At 36.7% G+C, this 26,583-nt stretch overlaps 1 protein-coding gene and 1 non-coding gene across 2 annotated transcripts in view; both read right to left on the minus strand.

Moving 5' to 3' along the window:
- Window positions 1–26,583, minus strand: part of LOC118922865 (ankyrin repeat domain-containing protein 26-like) — a 121,647-nt gene that overhangs the window by 39,831 nt on the left and 55,233 nt on the right. Inside the window, 8 exon segments of the mRNA XM_057499338.1 lie at window positions 4,027–4,252; window positions 5,448–5,662; window positions 6,211–6,501; window positions 13,519–13,648; window positions 19,686–19,798; window positions 21,796–21,889; window positions 22,163–22,233; window positions 25,064–25,216. Coding sequence (XP_057355321.1) covers window positions 4,027–4,252; window positions 5,448–5,662; window positions 6,211–6,501; window positions 13,519–13,648; window positions 19,686–19,798; window positions 21,796–21,889; window positions 22,163–22,233; window positions 25,064–25,216 — 1,293 coding nt within the window.
- Window positions 19,970–20,074, minus strand: LOC130683207 (small nucleolar RNA U13). The gene has a single exon (XR_008996829.1). It is a non-coding gene; the product is annotated as a small nucleolar RNA U13 (small nucleolar RNA).

The following is a 26,583-nucleotide window of genomic DNA, read 5'->3' on the forward strand; positions in this document are numbered from 1 at the left end:
ACCAGAATGAGATATCACCTCACACCAGTTAGGATGGTCCCCATCCAAAAAACAAACACTAACAATTGTTGGCGACCATGTGGAGAAAGGGGAACTCTCCTACACTGCTAGTAGGAATGTAAATTAGTTCAACCATTGTGGAAAGCAGTATGGAGATTCCTCAAAAAATTCAAAATAGAAATATCATCTGACCCAGGAATTCCACTTCCAGGAATTTACCCAAAGAATGCAGCAGCCCAGTTTGAAAAAGACAGATGTACCCCTATGTTTATCGCAGCACTATTTACAATAGTCAAGAAATGGAAGCAACCTAAGTGTCCATCAGTAGATGAATGAATAAAGAAGATGTGGTACATATACACAATGGAATATTATTCAGCCGTAAGAAGAAAACAAATCCTACCATTTGCAACAACATGGATGGAGCTAGAGGGTATTATGCTCAGTGAAATAAGCCAGGCAGAGAAAGACAAGTATCAAATGATTTCACTCATATGTGGAGTATAAGAACAAAGGAAAAAACTGAAGGAATAAAACAGCAGCAGACTCACAGAACCCAAGAATGGACTAACAGTTACCAAAGGGAAAGTGACTGGGGAGAATGGATGTGAAGGGAGGGATAAGGGGGTAAAAGGGGCATTATGATTAGCACACATAATGTAGCAGTGGGGAGGGACACAGAAAAGGCAGTATATACAGAGAGGACAAGTAATGATTCTACAGCATCTTACTACACTGATGGACAGTGACTGTAATGGGGTATGTGGGTTGACTTGATAATAGGGGGAGTCTAGTAACCATAATGTGGTTCAAGGAATTTTACATTAACCATATCAAAATAAATAAATTAATAATAATTATTATAATAATTTATTGACAAGCTACCTGACAAAATTATAGTTGATGTTATTGGTTGGAAAATAATGTTGCACTCTTTTTGGGACCAGTTCAATAATACATATATGCCAAACACATACATACACACACATTTTCAATAACTACTGATAATTTTAAGTTAAAATTTGATTATCATTTTAATTTTAAATGTTACAAAAATAAATATAAAAATGTAATGAAACCAAGTAAGTTTACCCATTTAAACCACTGCAATTCATTATCAAATTGTAAATAGGTTAAGGTATGAAGGAAATTACATTTGTAAGTTTATAAATATTAAATACATTCATCTTGTTGCAGAGAAAAGACCTGAGGAAATAATTGTTGATTAAGGTGTTGAAAAATTAAGTACGGAGAGAAATGAATTGGAAAAAGCTGAGTGATTACTTGTATCTTTCAAAAGATAAGATGCTTACTGGGCATTGTCTAAGTAGGCAAAATGAAGCAAGGACATGGGGGAACTATACACAGCATATAATGGGCATACTAAACAAGTTTAATAAACTCTGTCTCTGCCTTATGAGAAACTAGCTTAACTATTGGGATAGTTTGATTAGAGTTAGAATTCAGAGCAGGCATTGCCTTGGGAGGTAAACAGGAAGAAATGTGACTCAGTAATCTGTTGAGATACAGTTCTATAATGTAAAAAGTTGGGTCTTGGGAATATTAACTGTTTTGCTCTGATGTTTTGCATAACCCCATTTAGAAAGCATTGTTGATAGTACTGTATGGGAGAAGAGAGGGGAAGACAGCACAGAAGGAAAATCCTGAGTTCACCTTCCCTGATGGAAACACCAAGGCTGCAGCTACATATAGTATGACCAACTATGAGAACAACCTGAGGACTAGCAAAACAGCTCTTCCACAGCTGGAGATATAAAAAAGCCACATCAAGAAAGGAGGGACAGAGATGCAGCTGGGAACCAACCCACAGTGCAGCAACTCCCAAGTGGGAGGGACATCCTGGGTCCTCCCCGAGGAGCAACAGGTTCAAGCCCCACCCCTGCTCTGGATATCTCCACCAGGAAGATGAGCCCCCATAAAATCTGGCTTTGAAAATCAGTGGGGCTTAACTCTGGGAGTGCCAGAGGGCTACAGGAAACTGAGACAGTGTTCTTTAAGGGCCTATGCACAATATCACTTGCTCTGAGATCCAGCACAGAGGAAGCATTTTGAAAAATGCCTGAATTATACATAAAGATTTATTGACTCATTTTAGGGCATGTGCAACAGGGGCAGGGCAAATCCCTACAGATAGGTAGGGATTTTTCTCTCAAAATGTAAAGTCCTTCCATTTTTCTTGCTTTCCCTCAGCCTATCCGGCCTCACCCTAGTGGGAATGAATTCTGACACTCTCCATCCACTTGCTGACACCACTCACCCTGCCCCAGTGCTCACCTGCACACTGCCCCACACAAATTCTCACTCTGGCAGGTGCCCCTCCAAAGTGGCTCCCACCTGCCACAATAAATATCTATGTACCCAACATAGGAACATCTAAATATAAACACAAATAAAGGGAGAAATCAGCAGTAATGAAATAATAGTAGGGAACTTTAACACCACACCTACCTCAACAGATTGATAATGCAGGCAGAAAATCAATAAGGAAACATTGTCTTGGAAGATTCAACAGACCAGATGGAATTAACAGATACATATAAAACATTCCATCTAAAAACAGCAGAATACATATTCTTTTGAAATGCACATGGAAGATTCTGCAGGACAGATCACATGTTAGGCAATAAAACAAGTCTTAATAAATTTAAGAAGACTGAAATCTTATCCAGCATCTTTTGCAACTACAATGTCATTAAACTAGAAGTCAATTACAAGAAAACCTGTAAAACACCAAAGGTATAGGCTAAACATGCTACCAAACCAACAAAGAAATCAAAGAGGAAATAAGAAAAATACCTTGAGACACAAATGAAAACGGAAGCACAACATTCCAAAATCCTGGGACTCAGCAACAGCAGTTCTAAGAGGGAAGTTTAAACAGGTCTACCTCAATAAAGAAGAAAAACCTCAAATAAACAATCTTACCTTACTCCTAAAGGAATTAGGAAAAAACAGAGCAAAACAAAGTCCAAAATTAGTAGAAGGAATTAGTAAACATTACAGTGGAAATAAATGAAATAAAGACAAAAAAGGAGAAAAGATCAATGAAACTAAGACCTGGTTCTTTGAAAAGATAAACAAAATTGATAAACCTTTAGTCAGATTTACCAAGAAAAAAAGAGAGGACCCCAATAAATAAAATGAGAAATTCAAAAGGAGAAGTTACAACTGACACCCAAAAATACAAAGGATTATAAGAGACTATGAAACATTACATGCCAATAAGTTGGACAACATAGAAGAAATGGAAAAATTCTTAGAAACACAATCTTCCAAAACTGAATCAGGAGGAAATAGAATATCTGGTCACACTGCTTACCAGTAATGAATTGAATAGTTATAAAAAAAAAAATCCTGACCATGAATAGAAGTCTTCACAGATGAATTCCACCAAACATTTAAAGAAGAGTTAATAACTACTATCAATATTTCCAAAAAATTGAAGAGAAAGGAATGCTTCCAAATTCATTCTGAGTTTATCCATTATCCATTATCCTGATACCAAAACCAGACAAAGACACTACCAAAGTAAAATAAAATTACAGACAAATAGCTCTGATGAACATTGATGCAAAAATCCTCAACAAAATGTTAGCAAACAGAACTCAACATTACATTAAAAGGATCATTCCCCACCACTGAAATCAATCAGAAAGTAAGCCAAAGCATCTCAGTCTACCTGTGGTTATGAGGCAGTAAAAGTTAATTTCTAAAATCAAATTTAATGCAGCACTGATCTATTTTTTTCAAGATTCAGCTTTTCAAGAAATTTAAAATGTGTCAATTTAGTTCTACTTCCTGCCTAAAGTTAACAGTAGGTATCTCTTGAAAATGAGAGACCCAAGTACTTAATAAAACAAAATTTGTCTCCTTTCTTATAAGCCCAGATAATTATGAATTTTACATAGTATGCAGTAATCAAACAACTCAGACTTTCACCAAATTAAAAACAAGAATTATATCAGAAATTTGAAACACAAGAGAAAAAACAATAGCATGACTAACCTTGGCAAGGAACGTCTCTATGTTATCTGAAGTCCGCGGGTTTGGAGTAGGAATTGGTAAGTTTTCTCTTGGAGTAAGATTTCTATTGAGCACTGAATCTTTAAGATTTCCAACGCAAGGTGTTTCCAGCGCTGGTCTCATAGTGCTGAGTAAAGTTCTGTTCTGCTGGTTCTCCTCAAGAAGTTTGGCATTGATCTCTGTTAGCCTCTCATTAGTCCTGTAGAGACTGGAATAAGCAAATGCTTACTAATTTTTCCTTAATGATACCTAAATAAGTTGCATTTTTAAAAACTTACTGTAACAGTAAATAATATTTCTTATAGAACTGTTTTAGCACTGAAAATGTGCCAAAGATTTACTGTATACAATTATAGGCTTAAACTTGTAAAGAAGTACGTATTTTTCTAGGGGGATTCCGAAGTAACAAGTAATTCAAAGGAGGGAAGGGAGAGAAATGGCTATGAGCAAGGCAGGTGGCTTACTGGCAATGCTTGCTGCCTTCTGGAATAGCTGTATTTAAAAGATTCTTGAGGAGGCCACTTAGACCTATTTAGTAAACCAGTTTAGCAATAAAACATAAAGCATCCCTCAAAGAATTTTCACACATTTGCTTTCCTCACCCTTTTATGTTTCATTATCTCAGAAAAATTAAGCATTTGGCACTGAGGAATAATTTAGAGCAACAATATCTAGGTGAGAAAGAGAGGAGAGGGTAATCAAAAAGAACTAAAATAGCTCTGGATGCAATTAGCATATAATAATGTCACCAAGGGATCCATCCTTTCTGTTTTCCATGCACCCCTCAGGCAGTCCAGTGTTATTTTTAGCCACTTTATGAATTATACTGCTCTTCATCCCTATGTCAGTATTTCCCTACTTCACATGCATGCCTTTACATAGAGCAGAAAAACCATAAAGGATAGTCTGTCTCAAGGAGCCCTCTCGTGATAACAACAAAGATCAAAATCAAGAAAATAAATTTCCAAGTGCCAGGGTGTGCTGAGTAACAATTCTTGGCCCTTTGGGTTTAAGACATAGTCTGCCAAGAAATAGTTAAACTTATTAATCTTATTAATATTTCTGTTTAGGGGAATTCTGAAAAGCAATTTTATAATGTTATCATGATCTAAATTATAAAGCTTCCAAAACACCAAGCTTAATCAATAGTAGGTTAGGGTACCAATGAAAATATTAAGAGAGAAAAAAAAGTCATGTAAAACCAAACAATGGGAGAGAGATACAAACTGTGCTGGACTAACATTTTGAAGGTAACTTTATTCATGAACATCATTTTCCAAAGTTTACTATGCAGTTAGCTTTCACTTCCTACTACACTTATAAACCTGGCTCGATAAAAACAATGCTTTAGAGGCAAACTAATGAGCTAAATTTATTTTCTATGACTCTATGTTTTGACTTACATGTTTAGTTTATTTTCCAATGAATTTCTAACTTTTAATTCTTCCTGGTAGAGTTGCTTGTATTTTTCCAATTCTGTTTTACTAGAATATTGAGAAGTTTTTGTTTTGGAGAGCTCAAATTCCAGGTCTTTAATTCTGAGTTCCATCTCGCTTCTTATTGAAGCACTATTATTTTCTCTCAACTGCTCTAACTTTTCTTGAGATGCTGCTTGTGCCTAAAGCAAATTAAAAGGATACATTTTAAAAATAATTATAACCTGAATAATTATAATATATTTGTTTCCTCTGGTTCTGAGTCAGTGATTCAGAGAGCAATTTTAAATGTGAAAAATAAAGCTGAAGTTTAATATATTTATCAGGACCTCAACTGAATTAAATCTGAATTATAAAAATAGAGTTGAATCAGTTTTATCTTAGTATTCATGTACTATGACAATTCAAAGAGTAACAGAATCAATTTAAAATATTAAAAACTAAACAATATAATCTAAGAGTATGGTATAATTTTTAATTCACAATTTTTCTTTTCATCTTAATATTCTTATACCAACCAGACTTAAAATAAAATGATTATCTAGTGAGAATCATTCTGAAAGGTCAATTTTGTGATAATAACAATGGAAACTGAAATATTTAAAGGGACAAACATATGCCACCTTCCCTCCATAAATCTATAAAACAAACTGCTCTAAGTAGAGGAAACGATGTATATATCCAAAATGTAATCTGCAGTGAAATTAAGGCATATTACAGATTAATTAACCTGTAAAAACAGATTGACTTCTTTTAATTTTTCTACTATTTCCTGTCTTGCTCTTTCTTCAATGTTCCGCTTATACAGTTCTACTTGGCTGTGTTCTACCATATTTATTTCTATATAATTCCTGAGGTTTACTACTTTCTGTTCCAACTTCTTTTTATTCTTCTCTAGTTTTTCACATTTCTTTTGCATTGCTCTCATAGATAATAGCTCCTGTTGAAGAACTTGATTTCTTGCATCTAGATTTTGACATTTTGAAGATGAAGTTTCCAGTTTTGCTGTAAGATCATTAATCTGCATGAATAAAATAATTAGTTTAGTAATTAAGAAGGTGGACTGAGAATAGTCCAAGTCAAAGCCAGTATCAAGTTTTGAAATAAATTCAGCTACAATAAAACATTACCCATACCATAGTAGAGTCTTTGAACATTGAAACTTAAATTACTCAGAAAATCAGGAACAAAATTAAAATCACCAGGAGACACAAAAATACATAATTTACTGTCATCATCTTTGCCATACAACATTTGCACTTGACCCTATACTCCTCTATTTTTCTATTATTGTTCCATGTCTTTCTCCATAAAATGATTATACGTTACCTCTTGGTAGAAGGGTTCCCCCATCTTAACTCTTCATAATTTTAAAAGAAGTTTTAGAGCCGTCACACTGAGTTACTTAGGCCTGAGTCAATAAATCCTCCCAAAATAAAACTTTGAAGACTAAGACTAATTAATGATCCATAAATATGGATTCTAATGCCATAAGCCTTTTTCTCAACTACAAATGTTTTATATTAATTTAAATCACATTCCAAGGAGATAATTGTCAGGGTTAAGGAGAATTCACATCTTCCACTATGAAATTTTAGTGAAATGATCCATATTTTTGAAAAATGAGACAACTCCACATTGCTATCTGTAATCTTTAATTACTTTCCAACAAATAAGAAAACATACTAAATAAAAGAAAAATACTTGCTGGAATTTCAGTGATACTGAGCTGGGAAGAACTATTTTCCTTTAGATATAATAATTACTTTCTAAGACAAGATGAGTGGATGTGGTGGTTTTGCAGAATTCTTTGACACCTTTCCCATGGAATTCCCTCCCTTTCGGTATGTGTGCCCTCGCTACCTGAATTCTAGTGAAGAGAATAAGGTGGAACTGCTGTGTGACTCCTCAGGCTGGGTTAGAAAATGTGAAACAGCTTCCATCTAATTCTCTCTCTCTAGGGAAGCTCACCTTGAAACCCAGCCACCTTGCTGTGAAGAAGCCCAGGGCCCCCAGTGAATCCTTCCTTGTATATATGTGCCAGCCGAGACTGCCCTAGCTATGTGCCAGACAATACCAGCTTTGGGTTAACATCCAAAATAGCTAAAGAACATATGCCTCAACATCCAAAAAACAAATAACCCAATTAAAAAATGGGCAGAGGACCTGAACAGACACTTCTCCAAAGAAGAAATACAAATGGCCAACAGTCATGTGAGAAGATGCTCCATATTGTTAATCATTAGGGAAATGCAAATCAAAGCCACAATGAGGTATTAACTCACATCAGTTAGAATGGCCATTAACCAAAAGACAAGAAATAACAAGTGAGGATGTGGAGAAACGGTAACCCTCCCACACTGCTTGTGGGAATGTAAATTGGTACAATTTCCAAAATGGGAAGCAATACGGATATTCCTCAAAAAACTAAAAATAGAAATACCATTCAATCGAGTAATTTCACTTCTAAGAATTTGCCCAAAGACAACAAAATCCCTAACTTGAAAAGACATATGCACCCCTATGTTTATCACCACATTATTTACAAAGTCAAGATATGGAAGCAACCTAAGTGTCCATCAGTAGATGAATGGCTAGGGAAGATGTGGTACATATACACAAAGGAGTATTATTTAGCCATAAAAAGAAAGAAATCCTGCCATTTGCAACAAAATGGATGGATCTACAGGGTATTATGCTCTGTGAAATAAACCAAGCATGGAAAGACAAGTACCATATGATTTCACTCATTTGTGGAATACAAAAATAAAGCAAAACAGAAGGAACAAATTAGCAGTAGACTCATAGACACTGAGAAGTGATTAGTGGTTACCAAGAAGGAGGGGTTGGGGCAGGTTGGTGGGGAGGGTGAGGGGGATAAAGAGGCACAATAATTCCCAATCCCAGTGTTAGTTGGTCATGGGAACTGTAGTACAGCATGGAGAATATAGTCAATGGTTCTGTAACATCTATGTTTATAGTAACCACACTACAGGAGGTGAAGATTTAACAATAGGGGAAACTTTGAAAGCAATGTCAGTATATCAACAATACTTAAAAAAACATAAAGCCAGCTTCAACTGCCAAACACGTGAAGAGCCTTCAGGTGATTCTAGTCCCCAGTGGCACGTCATCCCAAGCTAGCCTCACTGAGCCTTGCTAAACTGTAGATTTGTGAACAAAATAAGTACTGTTTTGAGCCACTAGGTTTTGAGGTGGTTTATCATGCAGCAAAAAGTAACTGGCACAGATACTGATATTAAAAATGGGATGCTGCCATTAAAAAAAAAACTAAAACACATAAAGAGTGCCTTTGAACAGGGCGATAGATGGAACCTGAAAGGAGGTAGAGAAGAGTCGGAATGATAAACAGCAGGGCCTCCAGGAGCCTGTGAGTGGAAGCCTGACAGCCCCTGAAGAGGCTGACAGCAAGGGCTTCTAGGCAGAGAAAGACAGTGACACTGGAACCTGGAGGAAAGGGGACTCTTGCTCCAAAGCAGCTGAAAGTAAAGATCAATGGGCAAGATAAGTTGAAGAAGATGATTACACATAAAGGTACTAGGGCTTACTAGGGTCAAATATCTGTTTCCCAATTACAGCCTTTCCTCATGTCTAATTGCCAAATAATTCTAAAAGAAATCACATCTGAACTAACATCATATCCAGGGTGCTGCCAGGAAAACATGGTCTAAGGTTGAAGCCAAGACTATAAAACCTTTGGTAAGACCTCAGAAAGATTTAAGGCAGTGCATCACATTCCTCTAAGGATCTTCAGAATTTATGTTTTAAGGCACCCATCCTACAATAGCTTCACAAGAAGCCCAAAGTGAAGACCTTATCTCAAAATGTCTGTGGGGGCAGCTTTTGTAATGGCATGAACCTCAGTAAAAGTCACAAGAAACTCAAGGTTGTTAAAGCAGTAGTAGCAAAAACACCGCTTGCTGGCCTGGACTGAAAGAGACCAAGAGAAAACAAATGAAAAGAGGCCTTTGGGTCTTAGAAGTTCTATAGGTAGGAAGCAGGCTGAGTAAACAGTTGCAAACACAAGCCATTTCTTATAAGCAAGACAGAACAGAAAGCTCAGAGGTACAGGAAAGGGCCACTGAGAGGCATTCCCATAATTAGGACTATCTTCCTCAAAGAACTAGCAGTGTGCAGCAGGCTGCATTTCAGAATAGCAATGGACTAATGTGTCTCCCACTTTCCATTCTGAATGGGAGAGTCTTGAGCAGGTCAGCAGAATGTTGGCCCAGTGGATGGTAGATAACTTGTCTCTTCAGTTCTCAGTCTTCATATTGAGAGGAATTGTACTCTCAATGGCTAAACTCTAGAAACCACAGCCCAGACACCTGTCTGCATCTGCACCTGATGAAGATGGTAAGACCTCGGACTCAAGCCTCAACCAGATGCCATCATCACTGAGGCTTGGCGGGCAGGTATTGGGTGGGGGTTAGTCTATTTTCCTTTTTCTCTTTTCCTTTTTTTAATGGAAATGTTTTATATATCTTGACTGGTGTTTTGGCTATGTGGATATATACTTTTTGTTTTTTTATTTCAAGTATAATTGACATACACTATTAAGTTGGTTTCAAGTATTTAACATACTAATTGGAGTGCATTTCTCATGTGGGAGGATAATTAAAAATTGTGCTTTTCAAATGTATCCCTAGCTTTTAAAATGTTCACTCCTTTAAAAAGGTAGAATATGGGCCAACCTCCGTGACTTGCTCCCAATGAACAGAACATGGTGAAGGTGATGCTGTCTGCATCCCAAGGCTGGTCAGCCTGGACAGGCCAGGTGTCCCAGCTGCCTGGCCCAACTAAAGTCCCAGCCAGGGCCCAAACCAGCAGCCAGCCAGGTGAGTGGACTCCAGATGACTCCTGCCTCAGCCTTTGAGTTGCCCCAGTTGAAGCTGAGAGGAACAGAGACAAGCTGTCCTGGCCACACTTTTCCTGGCTGTAGGTTTGTGAATAAAATAAATGCTTTCTTAAGCCACTGAACTGGGGAGTTTGTTAGGAAAAAACCAGATAAACAGAAAAGTGGACAAAAAAAGGGATAATAAGAAACATAACTTACACAGTAGAAATTGGTTTCCTTTAAAATGGGATATAATAAATGTTGAGATTAATTTATTAGTGGGAAACAATGCTAATGAGAAGCAGATCGCCAGAAGAAAGTCCTAAGAAGTTTTTCTAAGGTTCCCTTCAATTACAAATTCTTACAACTAGGTAAGTATGCCTCACAATTTTCCCTTAAGTTAGGGGATAGGAAAGACTGGTAGGCAAGGAGACACATGATTTAAAGTATAATAGTTGAAAGACAACCAGAAATAGTTTAACAGCCCAAAATGGGACCTTTTACCTGATTTTCAGTTAACTGAAATTCTAAAAGAGATAGACAGCTTGGAGTACTTATTAGTCAATCTAGCACTCACTCTTCATTTTCATTTCCTCAGTGAGGAAATAAAGAGAACATTAATTAAGGAATCATTTTTAATCTCAGAAGGAAAACAAATGCAGTGTCCTTTGGCTCTATTTAAGTTAAATACAATTTCTCCTTCACTTTACTTCAAGCTTGTCAGTATGGGGAAGTAAAACCATCCCATCTTTATGTAGTACCATAATTTTTCTCTGTATCATACAATTTGGCTTTGACATTCTGAGTAAATCAATCACTAATCAATAATTACTTGAATATTTCCTGCCTTTTAACAGCTGTACTCTTGACATTTTTTGTTTGGATAGAATGAATATGATTCCACTAATTATGTACTGAGCTATAAAACACAGCTATGCATCTCTTTCTACTTAAGTAAAAGAAGGTGGATACAGAGAACTGTGATTTCTGAGAATGTAGGGTCAACACCAAGAACAAAGTCAGGCCCAATGTTACACACAAGAACCAGGCCAAAACAGTATTTAATTCTGAAATGCAAGATGATGAATTAGCAAGATGTCCAGACAGGAAAGCCAGAGCCCAGACTTCATCTCTTCCTTCCCAGATGGTGAAATCTATGGATCAGTCTATGCACTATAATGAGTCAATGAAACATAATGAAGTACACAGACTGAGTCAGCAGATCCTGTGACCCAGACTGATGTAAATGGGACTGGAGTGCGAGAACTGGGTGAGAAACTAAAGGTGTGGGGGAAAAGGGAATGGGCTCTACCCTTGTTAGCCTGACTTCCCATCATGTCACACAGCCAGCCAGACATAAGCTGGACAAAGGCTCTCTGAGATGCAAAAAGTCTCCACAGGAGTGGAGAGCAGTCAGTTGGCTACACTGACTTTTTATTATCAAGTAAACAAGTGGTAATACACAAGATAACCAGGAAAGAGTTCTCATAAAATTTGATTTGGTACTTGCATAGGATAGACATGTAGACCACTGTATTAGAATCGGGAATCCAAAATAAACTCTCACATTTATGGTGAATTGATTTTCAACAAGAGCGCCAAACAATTAAATGAGACAAGAATAGTCTTTATAATATGTGGTACTGGGACCACTAAATATACATACACAGAAGAATAAAATCAGACCTCTACTTCATAGCATATATACAAAATTAGCTCAAAATGTGAGAGCTAAAATTATAAAACTCATAAGAGAAAACAAAGGTGTATGTCCTTGTGACAAGATTCGGCAATGGCTTCTCAGGCACGACACCAAAAGCTAAAAGTAGATTAAGTGGACTTCATCAAGAAAATGAAAAGGCAAGCTATGGAATAGGAGAAAATATCTGAAATCCCTTTATCTGATAAGGGGTTTGTATCTAGGATATATAAATCACTCTCACAATTCACTTACAAAAAGACAATCCAATACCAAAATGGGCAAAGGAACTGAATAGACAGGTCTTCAAAGAAGATACATGAATGGTTAATAAGCATATAAAAAGATGCTCAACATCATTACTCATCAGAAAAATGCGAATCAAAACAAGAATGAGATGCCATTTCACGCCCACCAGGATGGCTGTACTAAAAAAGACAGATAGTGAGAAATGTTGGCAAGAATGTAGAAAAAAAGGAACCCTCAAACACTACTAAGGAAAATATGAAATGTGCAGCCACTTTGGAAAACAGACTGGCAGTTCTTCAAAAGGTTAAACACAGAGTTACCATGTGATCCAGCAATTCCATTCAAAGTATATACCCAAGAGAAATGAAAACATATGCTCACACAAAAACTTGTACATGAATGTTCAAAGCAGCATTATTAACAATAGCCAAAACGTGGAAACAACCCAGGGTCCATTAACTGATAAACAGATAAAGTGCAGTATGTCCATAAAATGGAGTATTATTTAGCAATAAAATGAAATGAAGTACTAACACATGCTATGAAATAGATGTACCTTGAAAACATTACAGTAAATGAAAGAAGACAGTCACAAAGGCCACATACTGTGTGATTCCACTGATATGAAATGTTCAGGGTAGGCACATCTGTAAAAACACAGGGCAGAGTATTGTTTCCCTAGGGCTGAGAAGAGTAGGGAAGGGGAAACTGCACAGGGTCACAGCTAAATGTATGGCGTTTCTCTTAAGGGTGATGAAAAGTTCTGAAATTGATTGTGGTACTCTCTGAAGAAACTAAAAGCCACTGAATTGTATGTAAACACTGAATGACTGAACTGGTAGGATGATCATTTTATCTCAATACAGCTGTTACCTTTACTTGGCGACAATGAGGTGGTGCCTGTGCTACAGGGTTGTACAATGGTGTGTTGCTTGCTTTTAGAGCACCAGCAAGGGTTCAAGACATAAGGGACTCAGCAAAGGAGAGTGGGAATGGCAGGAGTGGGAATGGCAGGAGAGACCCTGCTCTGCTTGGCAAATAGTTACTATAAGTCAATTTTTCACTATAGGTCAATTAATTGCAATCCTTTTGATAACTGCAATATATTTGATAAAAAAATGTATCAAGTCTATAAACTAATGGACAAATCTGCATTTTCCTCTCAAAGCATTGAACGATTTATATTTCCCAACATTAAGTGATACTGGGTCCCAAAATTGATTGAAAATTACCTTATGTTTTAGTTTATTAATATGAATGTCCATTTCAGTTTGATCAGGTTTTAAATCTCCATGGAAACAAAGCTCTCCATTTTCATATTCATTTAACTTCTTTCTTGTCCTTTTTAAGAGTTTCTTAAGTCTGCAGAAATGGAGGAGAGGGGCGTGAGTAGAGCAGCGGAAATCTCCTCCCAAAACAACATATATCTATGAAAATATAACAAAGACAACCCTTCCTAGAATAAAGACCAGAGGACACAGGACAATATCCAGACCATATCCGCACCTGAGAGAACCCAGCAACTCGCGAAGGGGGTAAGATACAAGCCCCGGCCCGGCGGGAGCCGAGCGCCCATCCCCCCAACTCCCGGCCGGAGAAGAATAGGCAGAGCGGGAGGGAGACGGAGCACAGGGCTGCCGAACACCCAGCCCCAGCCATCCGGGCCAGAGTGCAGGGCCCTCGATACTAGGAAAACAGGGCAGCAAGAACAGTGAGCGGGCAGTGGAGGGCGGGTGTCGGAGGACATAAGAAAAGCACGCGACCATTTTTTTTTTTTTTGCTTTTTTGCTGTTTTGTTTTGGCGAGCGCTGTTTGGAAGTCTTAAAGGGATAGGGACCCCAATACTATGGAAACAGGGCAGCAAGACCGGTGAGCAGAGGCCTGAGGCTGGCACCAGAGAATAAAGAAAAACGAGCGACCACCTTTTTTTTTTAATTAAAAAAATTTTTTTCTTTTTTTTTAAATTTAAAAATTTTTTTTCTTTTTTTTTTTTTTGGTGGTCGTAGTTTTGTTTTGGCGGGTGCTTTTTGAAAGTCTTAAAGGGGCAGGGCGGGACACTTAATCCAGAGGTAGGGAATCCAGGGATCTCTGGGCACCCTAACCCCTGGGCTGCAGGGAGCAAGGAGGCCCCTTACGGAGATAAATAGCCTCCCAGCCGCTCCTGCTCCAACGCGACCCCACCATTTTGGAGTAGCTGCCCGAGCCAGGCCACGCCCACAGCAACAGCGGAGATTAACTCCATAGCAGCCGGGCAGGAAGCACAAACCCTGTCTGCGCACAGCTGCGCAGCACAAGCCACTAGAGGTCGCTGTTCTCCCAGGAGAGGAGGGCCACAAACCAACAAGAAAGGAAGTCCTTCCAGCCGTCACTCATCCCACCTCTGCAAACTATTCCTATCACCATGAAAAGGCAAAGCTACAGGCAGACAAAGATCACAGAGACAACACCAGAGAAGGAGACAGACCTAACCAGTCTTCCTGACAAAGAATTCAAAATAAGAATCATAAACATGCTGACAGAGATGCAGAGAAATACGCAAGAGAAATGGGATGAAGTCCGGAGGGACATCACAGATGCCAGAAAGGAGATCGCAGAAATGAAACAAACTCTGGAAGGGTTTATAAGCAGAATGGATAGAATGCAAGAGGCCATTGATGGAATTGAAACCAGAGAACAGGAACGCATAGAAGCTGACATAGAGAGAGACAAAAGGATCTCCAGGAATGAAACAATTTTAAGAGAACTGTGTGACCAATCCAAAAGGAACAATATCCGTATTATAGGGGTCCCAGAAGAAGAAGAGAGAGGAAAAGAGATGGAAAGTATCTTAGAAGAAATAATTGCTGAAAACCTCCCCAAACTGGGGGAGGAAATAATCGAACAGACCATGGAAATACACAGAACCCCCAACAGAAAGGATCCAAGAAGGACAACACCAAGACATAATAATTAAAATGGCAAAGATCAAGGACAAGGAAAGAGTGTTAAAGGCAGCTAGAGAGAAAAAGGTCAACTATAAAGGGAAACCCATCAGGCTAACATCAGATTTCTCAACAGAAACCCTACAGGCCAGAAGAGAATGGCATGATATATTTAATACAATGAAACAGAAGGGCCTTGAACCAAGGATACTGTATCCAGCACGACTCTCATTCAAATATGACGGTGGGATTAAACAATTCCCAGACAAACAAAAGCTGAGGGAATTTGCTTTCCACAAACCACCTTTACAGAACATCTTACAGGGACTGCTCTAGATGGGAGCATTCCTAGAAAGAGCACAGCACAAAACACCCAACATATGAAGAATCGAGGAGGAGGAACAAGAAGGGAGAGAAGAAAAGAATCTCCAGACAGTGTATATAACAGCTCAATAAGCGAGCTAAGTTAGGCAGTAAGATACTAAAGAGGCTAACCTTGCACCTTTGGTAACCACGAATTTAAAGCCTGCAATGCCAATAAGTACGTATCTTTCAATAGTCACCCTAAATGTTACTGGGTTGAATGCACCAATCAAAAGACACAGAGTAACAGAATGGATAAAAAAGCAAGACCCATCTATATGCTGCTTACAAGAAACTCACCTCAAACCCAAAGACATGTACAGACTAAAAGTCAAGGGATGGAAAAACATACTTCAAGCAAACAACAGCGAGAAGAAAGCAGGGGTTGCAGTACTAATATCAGACAAAATAGACTTCAAAACAAAGAAAGTAACAAGAGATAAAGAAGGACACTACATAATGATAAAGGGTTCAGTCAAACAAGAGGATATAACCATTCTAAATATATATGCACCCAACACAGGAGCACCAGCATATGTGAAACAAATACTAACAGAACTAAAGTGGGATATAGACTGCAATGCATTCATTCTAGGAGACTTCAACACACCACTCACCCCAAAGGACAGATCCACTGGGCAGAAAATAAGTAAGGACACGGAAGCACTGAACAACACAGTAGAGCAGATGGACCTAATAGACATCTATAGAACTCTACATGCAAAAGCAACAGGATATACATTCTTCTCAAGTGCACATGGAACATTCTCCAGAATAGACCACATACTAGGCCACAAAAAGAGCCTCAGAAAATTCCAAAAGATTGAAATCCTACCAACCAACTTTTCAGACCACAAAGGCATAAAACTAGAAATAAACTGTACAAAGAAAGCAAAGAGGCTCACAAACACATAGAGGCTTAACAACACGCTCCTAAATAATCAATGGATCAATGACCAAATCAAAATGGAGATCCAGCAATATATGGAAACAAATGACAACAACAACACTAAGCCCCAACTTCTGTGGGACACAGCAAAAGCAGTCTTAAGAGGAAAGTATATAGCAATCCAAGCATATTTAAAAAAGGAAGAGCAATCCCAAATGAATGGTCTAATGTCACAATTACCGAAATTGGAAAAAGAAGAACAGATGAGGCCTAAGGTCAGCAGAAGGAGGGACATAATAAAGATCAGAGAAGAAATAAATAAAATTGAGAAGAATAAAACAATAGAAAAAAATCAGTGAAACCAAGAGCTGGTTCTTCGAGAAAATAAACAAAATAGATAAGCCTCTAGCCAGACTTATTAAGAAGAAAAGAGAGTCAACACAAATCAACAGTATCAGAAACGAGAAAGGAAAAATCACGATGGACCCCACAGAAATACAAAGGATTATTGGAGAATACTATGAAAACCTATATGCTAACAAGCTGGGAAACCTAGGAGAAATGGACAACTTCCTAGAAAAATACAACCTTCCAAGACTGACCCAGGAAGAAACAGAAAATCTAAATAGACCAATTACCAGCAACGAAATTGAAGCGGTAATCAACAAACTACCAAAGAACAAAACCCCCGGGCCAGATGGATTTACCTCGGAATTTTATCAGACATACAGGGAAGACATAATACCCATTCTCCTTAAAGTTTTCCAAAAAATAGAGGAGGAGGGGATACTCCCAAACTCATTCTATGAAGCTAATATCATCCTAATACCAAAACCAGGCAAAGACCCCACCAAAAAAGAAAACTACAGACCAATATCCCTGATGAACGTAGATGCAAAAATACTCAACAAAATATTAGCAAACCGAATTCAAAAATACATCAAAAGGATCATACACCATGACCAAGTGGGATTCATCCCAGGGATGCAAGGATGGTACAACATTCGAAAGTCCATCAACATCATCCACCACATCAACAAAAAGAAAGACAAAAACCACATGATCATCTCCATAGATGCTGAAAAAGCATTTGACAAAGTTCAACATCCATTCATGATAAAAACTCTCAGCAAAATGGGAATAGAGGGCAAGTACCTCAACATAATAAAGGCCATCTATAATAAACCCACAGCCAACATTATATTGAACAGCGAGAAGCTGAAAGCATTTCCTCTGAGATCGGGAACTAGACAGCGATGCCCACTCTCTCCACTGTTATTTAACATAGTACTGGAGGTCCTAGCCACGGCAATCAGACAAAACAAATACAAGGAATCCAGATTGGTAAAGAAGAAGTTAAGTCTGCAGAAATGTGCAGAATGAGTAAGTCACGTTCTTTAAGAGCAAATATTTAATAATTATTTTAACAGATATTATGCTCTATCAAATAAAATAAACAAATCTATAAATTACAATCCTCTCATATGTTACAATCTCACTTTGTGAAAGTATGCTGACTAAATTGTAATCTTAGGTAAATAATATGAAGAAAAATTTTATGACATGTATTACAGTTAAAGGGTTAATATTCTACTTATAAAGAGTTCTTATACATAAGTTATTCATATCTATTTTTAGCATGGTCATATAAAACATTAACCTATTACTATTAATTAAAAACCAGATGTCAGTATCCAAGGTAAAAAAGAAAAAACATACTTATATACAAATAAGTATTTGTATTTGAAAAATACACAAAAATATATTTTAGTATCTATTAACCACAGCATACAAGAAGAAAAGAAAATACACACAACATACATCAAGGGAGATCATTCAAAATAGAAATAGGAAAGAAGAATCTCTGAAGTCTGAGTTGACAGGAAAAGGAAAGAGGCAGAGCTTTAGGAGAAAGGAAATCGGCAGAGAGAGAAAGTGTCAAGACTGTCTTAAGAAGAGGTGTAGATCCTATGTTTATTGCAGCACTATTTACAATAGCCAAGAAATGGAAGCAACCTAAGTGTCCATCCGTAGATGAATGGATAAAGAAGAGGTGGTACATATACACAATGGAATATTATTCAGCCATAAGAAGAAAACAAATCCCACCACTTGCAACAACATGGATGGGGCTAGAGGGTGTTATGCTCAGTGAAATAAGCCAGGTGGAGAAAGACAAGTACCAATGACTTCACTCATCTGTGGAGTATAACAACAAAGCAAAAACTGAAGGAACAAAACAGCAGCAGACTCACAGAACCCAAGAATGGACTAACAGTTACCAAAGGGAAAGGGACTGAGGAGGATGGGTGGGAAGGGAGTGGATAAGGGGGAAAATGGGGTTTATTATTAGCACACATAATGTAGGGGGTTGGGGATGTGGGGAAGGCAGTATATACAGAGAAGACAAGTAATCATTCTATAGCATTTTACTATGCTGATGGACAGTGACTGTAATGGGGTATGTGGGGGGGACTTGATAATAGGGGTAGTCTAGTAACCATTATGTTCAAATAATTGTACATTAACGATATGAAAAAAAAGGTGTAGAAATCTTGGCAAGTGCAATCTGAACACCATGAAAGGGATGGAAAACAAAGCGGACAAATACAGTTAAATGAGAGGAAAATATTGATGAGAATCAGGGAACAAATTTAAGAATTCAGCAAATAAACAGAAATGAAGCCATGTGGGGGCTTCACAGACACAGGAAAATAATCCATTCTTTTGATCTGAGTGGTAGAAACCAATTACTCATTTTGTTCTTCAATTCATGCATATATATTTGTATGAATGATACGTAACTAAAAAATAAAGAAAATAAAAGCCACAGTAAGATAATTTTGATGTTGTTAAACAATGATACAGGTTTTTAGATATTAAAATATTTGAATGCTGACAGGAAGAACTACTAAAAGAAGGAAACATTACCAAAGAGAGCAAAGATACCTTGCAGAAATACAGATTCAAGGTAACCGATGAATTCAGCTGACATGTCATGCAAAAGGCGTTGTTATTGTTCTAGGAATCATTAAAGAATAAATGTAATATTTTGGCATTCTAAAAAGCTTCAGATTTTGAGTTTCTAAAGTAAATTTTTAAGTAGGATAATCTGTTTAATTTAAAAAATATGAATGTAAAATGAATTTGTATTTAGATTTTAGTAAAGCAGAATTATAGTTAAATCAATTAATGGTTGAAATGAATTGAAATGTTAAAATCTTACCCAAAAATCTCTTTTTCTAATTCACTGTTTTTCTTCACTTCTTGATCCAAACTATGTTCTAGAGATTGTTTTAACTCTGTCAATTTCTTTAACTGTTCCTTTTCACCTTGATACTATGAAAAAAATTTTTAAGAAAATTATTTTAAAATATTTAGAAACTCACCCTTCTTTCTTCAAACTGTTATTTCTCATGAGTTGTGGCTAGTAATTCTATGTCATAATCCTGAGTCATTTCTATAAGTAGTCTAGAAAAATCCCTCATTATTTTTTTCCCTTTTTCTTCAAATCAGATGGGTAATGTGCAAACACTGTACCAAGGTTTGAGGGAGGCACACAGTCATGCAACAGCAAGAACACTCAATCATCATGCTTATGAACTAAAAAAGGATCAATTCTTTGTTATTTTTAAATAAGCTTAATCAGTTTTGGGTATTCTTAAAATGTTTTGAATTTTTGATACCTTAATAGGTTTCTGCATGACACTGAAAGGGGACCAACTTCATTCACAGAAGACTCCTTATCAACAAATTGTCACATCACAGGTATGAAAAGTGTGCTAATACAATGTAACTGATTTACACAAGTAAAAATAATAATAATTTTCAATGTTTCTTCAGCCACCAAAGGACCAGTCAACAGAATATTCTAGCTCCCCAGTAGGTTTATCTGTATAATGAAATTTGCATGAACCAATCTAGTTACTGTGACTGAAATTAGCTGGTAGATGAATCTACCTCATGCTCCAACTTGGGGTTCATAATGCAATCTTCTTTCTGATCTGTAGCCTCTCCTATAAAGGATAGTGGGAATGGCAGGAGAGTCCCTGCTCTGCTTGGCATATAATTACTATAGGTCAATTTTTCCCTATAGGTCAATTAATTGCAATCCTGGATTACACATCAATCTCTTCTGAGGTTAGACTGTTAAATCTTGGAAAGGCTGATTAACTCAAGCAAATGAGAAAAAACAGCTTCTGAACTTGCAGTGCTATGAGCACTGTTACTGTGTGAAGCCCTGACTGACCAGCCATTTCTACTTTTTAATGGCATCTCTTCTCTTTAAATTCCAACAAATGATACATTCCTTTCAGAGGATTGTTTGCATAACAACCTAGTATTCATTCTTGGCAAAGAGCAGGAATTACAATATTGGAAGTAATTCATTGTCAAAGTCTCACTGAAAGATTCAGATTTGCAAGAGAAATTCAGAATTCCAGATCAAATCATTCCTCAAATTTCTGGGAATTTTTTAACATGAGAAAACATTAGCAAGAACTCAAATAGATATTTGTACGCAAATGTTCATAGCAGTATTATTGATTATAGCCAAAAGGTGGAAAAAAACAAAATTTGTCAACAGATGAATGGATAAACAAAATGTGGTATATATAAAATATTGTCTGTAGACAATCACAATATTTTTTATTAAAATCTTACAAAAATCATTAACTTATGACTATAAAAAGGAATTGCACTACTAGTGGCAATTAGCATCACTATGAATACAAAAAATATTTTTGTCACTATGAATACAAAAAATATTTTTATCAATGAGATTTTTCATATTGTCCAAAATATCCTTAGGTACTACTAGAAAAATTTTTAAATTCCTTTTTGGTATTGTTAGAAAAAACATAAAACTGAAATGTGATTTACTCCCACCAGAAGTTTAAACATTTTAACAGTAAGATATTAACAAAGGGCCACGTGGTAAAATACAAGCCAGGAAGTTGCTCAGGCTGGGGCAGTGGGGGATTTGATAAAGAAAGGGCTGTGCCTATTTGGGAAAAGAGAAAAGGTTTAAACCAGTCAATAAAATTAAGACAAATGTAAGGGAAAGCCTAACATGGATATAACTTGCTTAGGCAACATCCGGGAAAGAACGTAAACCCAGTAGTACTCATCCAATGAGGAACCAGGGAAGGGACTCAGGTGCTAGGGAATTACTTGGGCCAACTGCCCCAGGTGTGCCTGCTTACCAGACACCCGATCTTACAAGACCGCCATTAAGGCCTCATTCTGCTGCTCTTTTTGTCTCTGTGTCCACTTACTGAGTTTGGACCAGTGAGTGTATTTCTCACAGTATGACAGAAATTAAGAGACTGACTTACCAAACTTGTACTTACAAGGTTTTTCTGAAGCTGTTCAATTTTGCCTACTTGCTTTTTGATTGTTACTTTTAAGTTGTCATTTTCGATTTCAAGCCTAAAATGTATATTTTAAAAATAATTATTCTACCACATAATTTCCAAACAAACACCTGAAGGTGCAATTACATAAACTCTTAAAAATTTGACAAGTAGATGACTTGGCAATTGTGCCATAAATGTGCAAAAATAACGCATTTCAAAATAGCTCAAAGCTGAAATTTTTATCCAGCCCAACAATACATATTATCCTGAGAAACAATTCCCATACTACATTGCTCATCTACTTTATAGATACTCAAGTTATTATCTGTGCAGCTTTAAACTGTACCTTTGCAAGTGATCCTGTGTCTTCTGAGCACATCTTACAGCCTCTATATGTTGACCTTGTGCTTCTTCCAACTAAAATAAAGAAAATAATAAACTTTACTGATAATACACTACAAACCTGTCATCACCTGCTTTTGAAACTAAATTTTACTGGCACACAGCCACACTCTTCTACATTATTTACAACTACTTTCATGCATAACAGCAGAGCTGAGTGGTTACAACAGAGATCTTAAGGCCCATGAAGCCTAAAATATTTACACTCTGGTCCTTTACAGAAAAGTTTACCAACCTCTTCTCTAGTTATTCATGTTTTTAAATTATATTTCATCAGATAAATGCACAGATTTGTATACTGGTCAAATGGGTAAAGATAGGAAATTACCTTAGGTCAAATATTTCTGTTTTATTACAAGCACCACATCACCTATAATTTTAAATATTCACATAGGTGAATGACCACAGCTACTCAATCTGATTATAAAGTTAACATGCTGCTTTCAGTGACAACCAAATGTTTCATGAAATCATTCAAGAGGCAGTATCTACATAGGGGCCAGAACGCCCGGGGTGGGGAACATCCCAACTCCACCACTTATTAGCTCAGGATATACCCCACTACTTTTCAAAGAACGTTCACCAATTCCACCAGCCAAGTACAATCAAGTGCAATCATGTAGAACATTTTTATCACCCAAAAAAAAGCCCTGCATCCCTCAGCCATCACCCCCAGCTCCCATATTCCTCAGCCCCAGGCAACCACCAGCATTTCTGTTCCCAAGATTTGTCTACTCTGGATATCCTCATATAAGCGCAACCACAGTATATGGTCCTTTGTGACTAGCTTCTTTCACTCAATGTGTTCAGGGTTCATCATGTTATATCACATATTAGTACTTCATTTATTTTTATTTTTGTCAAAGAATACTTGGTGGTGTGGTTTAAGCATTTACTCATTCATAAATTGATGGACCTTTGGGTTGTGTCTACTTTTTTTTTTCCTGTTTATAATTTATAACTTACTGCCTCCCTGAACTACTCCATGTGCAATGATCACAGACTACAGTGCAAACAGGCCCTCCTGGACTGAGTAGTACCTAATTTACACGAGCATCAGAGACAGGGTAAAGCCACAGACATGGGAATAATGGGCCCTCAAAGTTCCCAAACAACTTCATTCCCAGCAACTGTTTAGGTTCACTGATTTAGCAAATACCGTGATAAGGTTAGATAGCATGGCAGATCATAAAAGCCATCTCCAGAGCTTTACAGCTGGTTAAGTGCTATACATCTGTAAGTCCCCATTCTGGCTGCTTAATGAAGGAAGGCAAATTTAGACTTTATTCCATAGTGGGAGGGGGGAAAGAGAGCATTCAACAATTCTCCTCTATTAGGTTAACTGCTTTCAATTTTATATTTAATTGCTTAAAATACACTTAGAATAAAAGCCTTATTGTATCAGTGTTCCAAAAGAGAAATTATTGGTAAGTTATAGAATAAACAACAGCTGAAATATTTTAATTTATACAAGATAGGTACCATGCATATCAAGTACTATTTCCCCGTAGACAAACTTGGAAAGGAAAGATTACCTCATGAAAAATAAAATAAAGTAAGGGGCTAAATTAAAATTGTTCTGCACAGACTAGATGATAAATGCTGGTAAGGCCAATGAAAGAAGAGTTAGAGACAGCTTCAGGAGAATGGAGGTGTGAACAGGTCTGAGTGATGCAGGATTAGGCAAGAGCAATAGGGTCAGGAAGGACACGTGAGCAAAGGCCAAGAGATGGTGAGATCAGCCCAATTAACTAAGGATAAAATCTAGTGGCAGGGAAATAAAAACATGCCCACAGTAACTTGTAAATGAATGCTTATAGCATCATTATTAATAGCCAACAAGTGGACACAACCCAAAGGTCCATCAACGTATGTATAAGTGGGTAAGCTACCCCATGGAGAATTGTTAATAATAAAAATAAATGAAGTATTAATATGTGCTATAACATGATGAACCTTGAACATATTATGTTCAGTGAAAAGAAGCTAGTCACAAAGGACCACATCTTGTGGTTCCACTTACATGAAATATCCAGAATAGGCAAATCTTGGAAATAGAAAGTAGACTGGTGTTGCCTGGGGCTGGGGAAGGTGATGGCTGAGGGATGTGGGGTTTCTTTTTGGGGTGAGGAAAATGTTCTTGATTGCAGGGACAGTTATACACATATAAGTTTGTGAATACACCAGAGATACTGAATTAGACATTTTAAATGCGTAAATTGTATTGTATATGAATATCTCAATAAGGCTTAAAAAAGTCCAATGGTTGGATCTAGAAAATTTTCTTAATTCTCTACTTTTGGATACATACTATACATAATTTGAGTATTTCATGTTTTTACAGTATATCTCAAAGGGAAATGAGGGAAGTATCTAACTTCAATAGGTTTATATAATGACCTTTTCTACAAATTATCCTGAAATCCACAAAGTAAATGTACACAGCTCCTATTTCCATTCACCAAAGTGAAGACCAGAAAAAAGACAATTTTCTAAAACATTCCATTAAACAAATTAACCTCTAATTTTATCTGATTTACCTTATCATGCTAAAAGAGACATCTATAAAAAACAATGTTTAGTACTAAGAAAAAAAGTCTCAACTTCTGTGAGAACAATGCATAATTCTCAGCTTTCCTAAGGGTAAATGTTCTAAGAAAAAATGTACAATACAAATGGCAGAATGAAAGTCAGAGTGTATATTATAAAGATAATAAAATTGTTCTAAATTAATTATAATGAAAATATAAAGGAATGCTGTCCACAGAAACTAGTATTCTAAAACACTGTGTATTATTTAGTCAGCTTATAGATTAACTGTTGACACATTAAATTTCATACATACTTGAGTTCTGATTTGCCTCAATTTCTTCTTTAAGTCCTGTGTTTCATCTTCTAAATTAATTTGGTAACATGATGTAACCTCCAGAGAAGCCTCTGACATAGATTGTTTTTTTAGGGTATCAGCCAGTTCTTGTTGAAGTTGTCTCATAACTACCTAATAACATATTTCTGTTATGATCAAACTGATTTTATAAATCACCTAATTATTATGTTAATAATATATAACTCTAACATATGTATTTTGAAAAATATCACTGCATTCATCAATTCACCTTTTCCTCATGTTCACACATTCCTGTTTACCAAATTTAGTTAAGGACAAAGAAGATGTGATCCTCCTGCCTCATCACTACTGTGTACTCAGACAATGAACTCAGTCCCACTATCCACATCCCCTCAGAGTTTACAGAGCTTTACAGCCTCGTGAAGTCTCAAAAGGAAATGGTATGCAAGTAGGACTAGGGGTGGTAAATTCTACATTGTGAAACATTTTTCATCATTTTTATTAGTGGCCTAAATAGACTTCAGAGTTCCTCACATATTCAATCCTCTGCTTGAGTCCTTCCAATAGACTCCCATGTCAGAATAAAAGTCAAGTCATGCCAATGGGCCTCAGGCCCTAGGTAATTGGGCCCCTACCTGCCTCCCTGACCTTGGCTCCTACAACTTACTCCATTCCTGCTACACAAGAATCCTGCTACCCCTCATTAGTCTGAAAAATAGCTCCAATCACAAACAGTTACAGTATTGGACACACTTAGATCCAGTAAGTTTGCTGTGTGTGAGCTTATATCTTATAATCTCTTCTTAACTACATTTCTCCTTGAAATGAGAATTATAAGCAAACTATTTATAAAAATGTTCAGAGTAATGAATAGCAGTGGGAAGATTAAATCAAATATGGTTTTGCTAAAACTCACATTTGTCCCAAATTATGATGTATTGAAAAGTAGATGCTGTTAAATAGTTAGAGGTCATAAGAATACATGCTTGGGACTAAAATATTTCCAAATTTAATTCAAATTGACATGAATAAGAATACAATTATATAAACTAAAAATGTATAAAAAGCCAGTGAAGGAAAAGGACTATGAGATACAGCATCTGCACTTCATTTCATTGGGAAATCTGGAATTGACTGCCAAGATGATCCATTTCATTGAATCTTAAGGTTCATTCTGGGTATGAGCATTTCCATTTATCTGCTCCATCATGGTATTAAAATGTATTGACATGAAGATTAAAATTATTTTAGCAGTATAAGACTAAATTGTTTATATCATCTCAATCCAATAACAATTTATAACTTAACTTCTTAAAATTTCATAGTCAACACAATAACTTTTTTCAAAGTAAAGCACCTCCAGGTCTAATTTTTTTGCTGGATACAAAGCATGCTTTTAAACTGATTTACAGTCTACATACTTATACAGTATATATTTCTTATATTCAACTAGTTTCAACATTTAGCCATAATCAAATATTACTTTGAATTTTCTTTTAGGAAGTTCATTTATTTTC

This window comes from Manis pentadactyla, chromosome 3 (genome assembly GCF_030020395.1).
Source record: "Manis pentadactyla isolate mManPen7 chromosome 3, mManPen7.hap1, whole genome shotgun sequence".
Lineage (NCBI taxonomy): Eukaryota > Metazoa > Chordata > Mammalia > Pholidota > Manidae > Manis > Manis pentadactyla.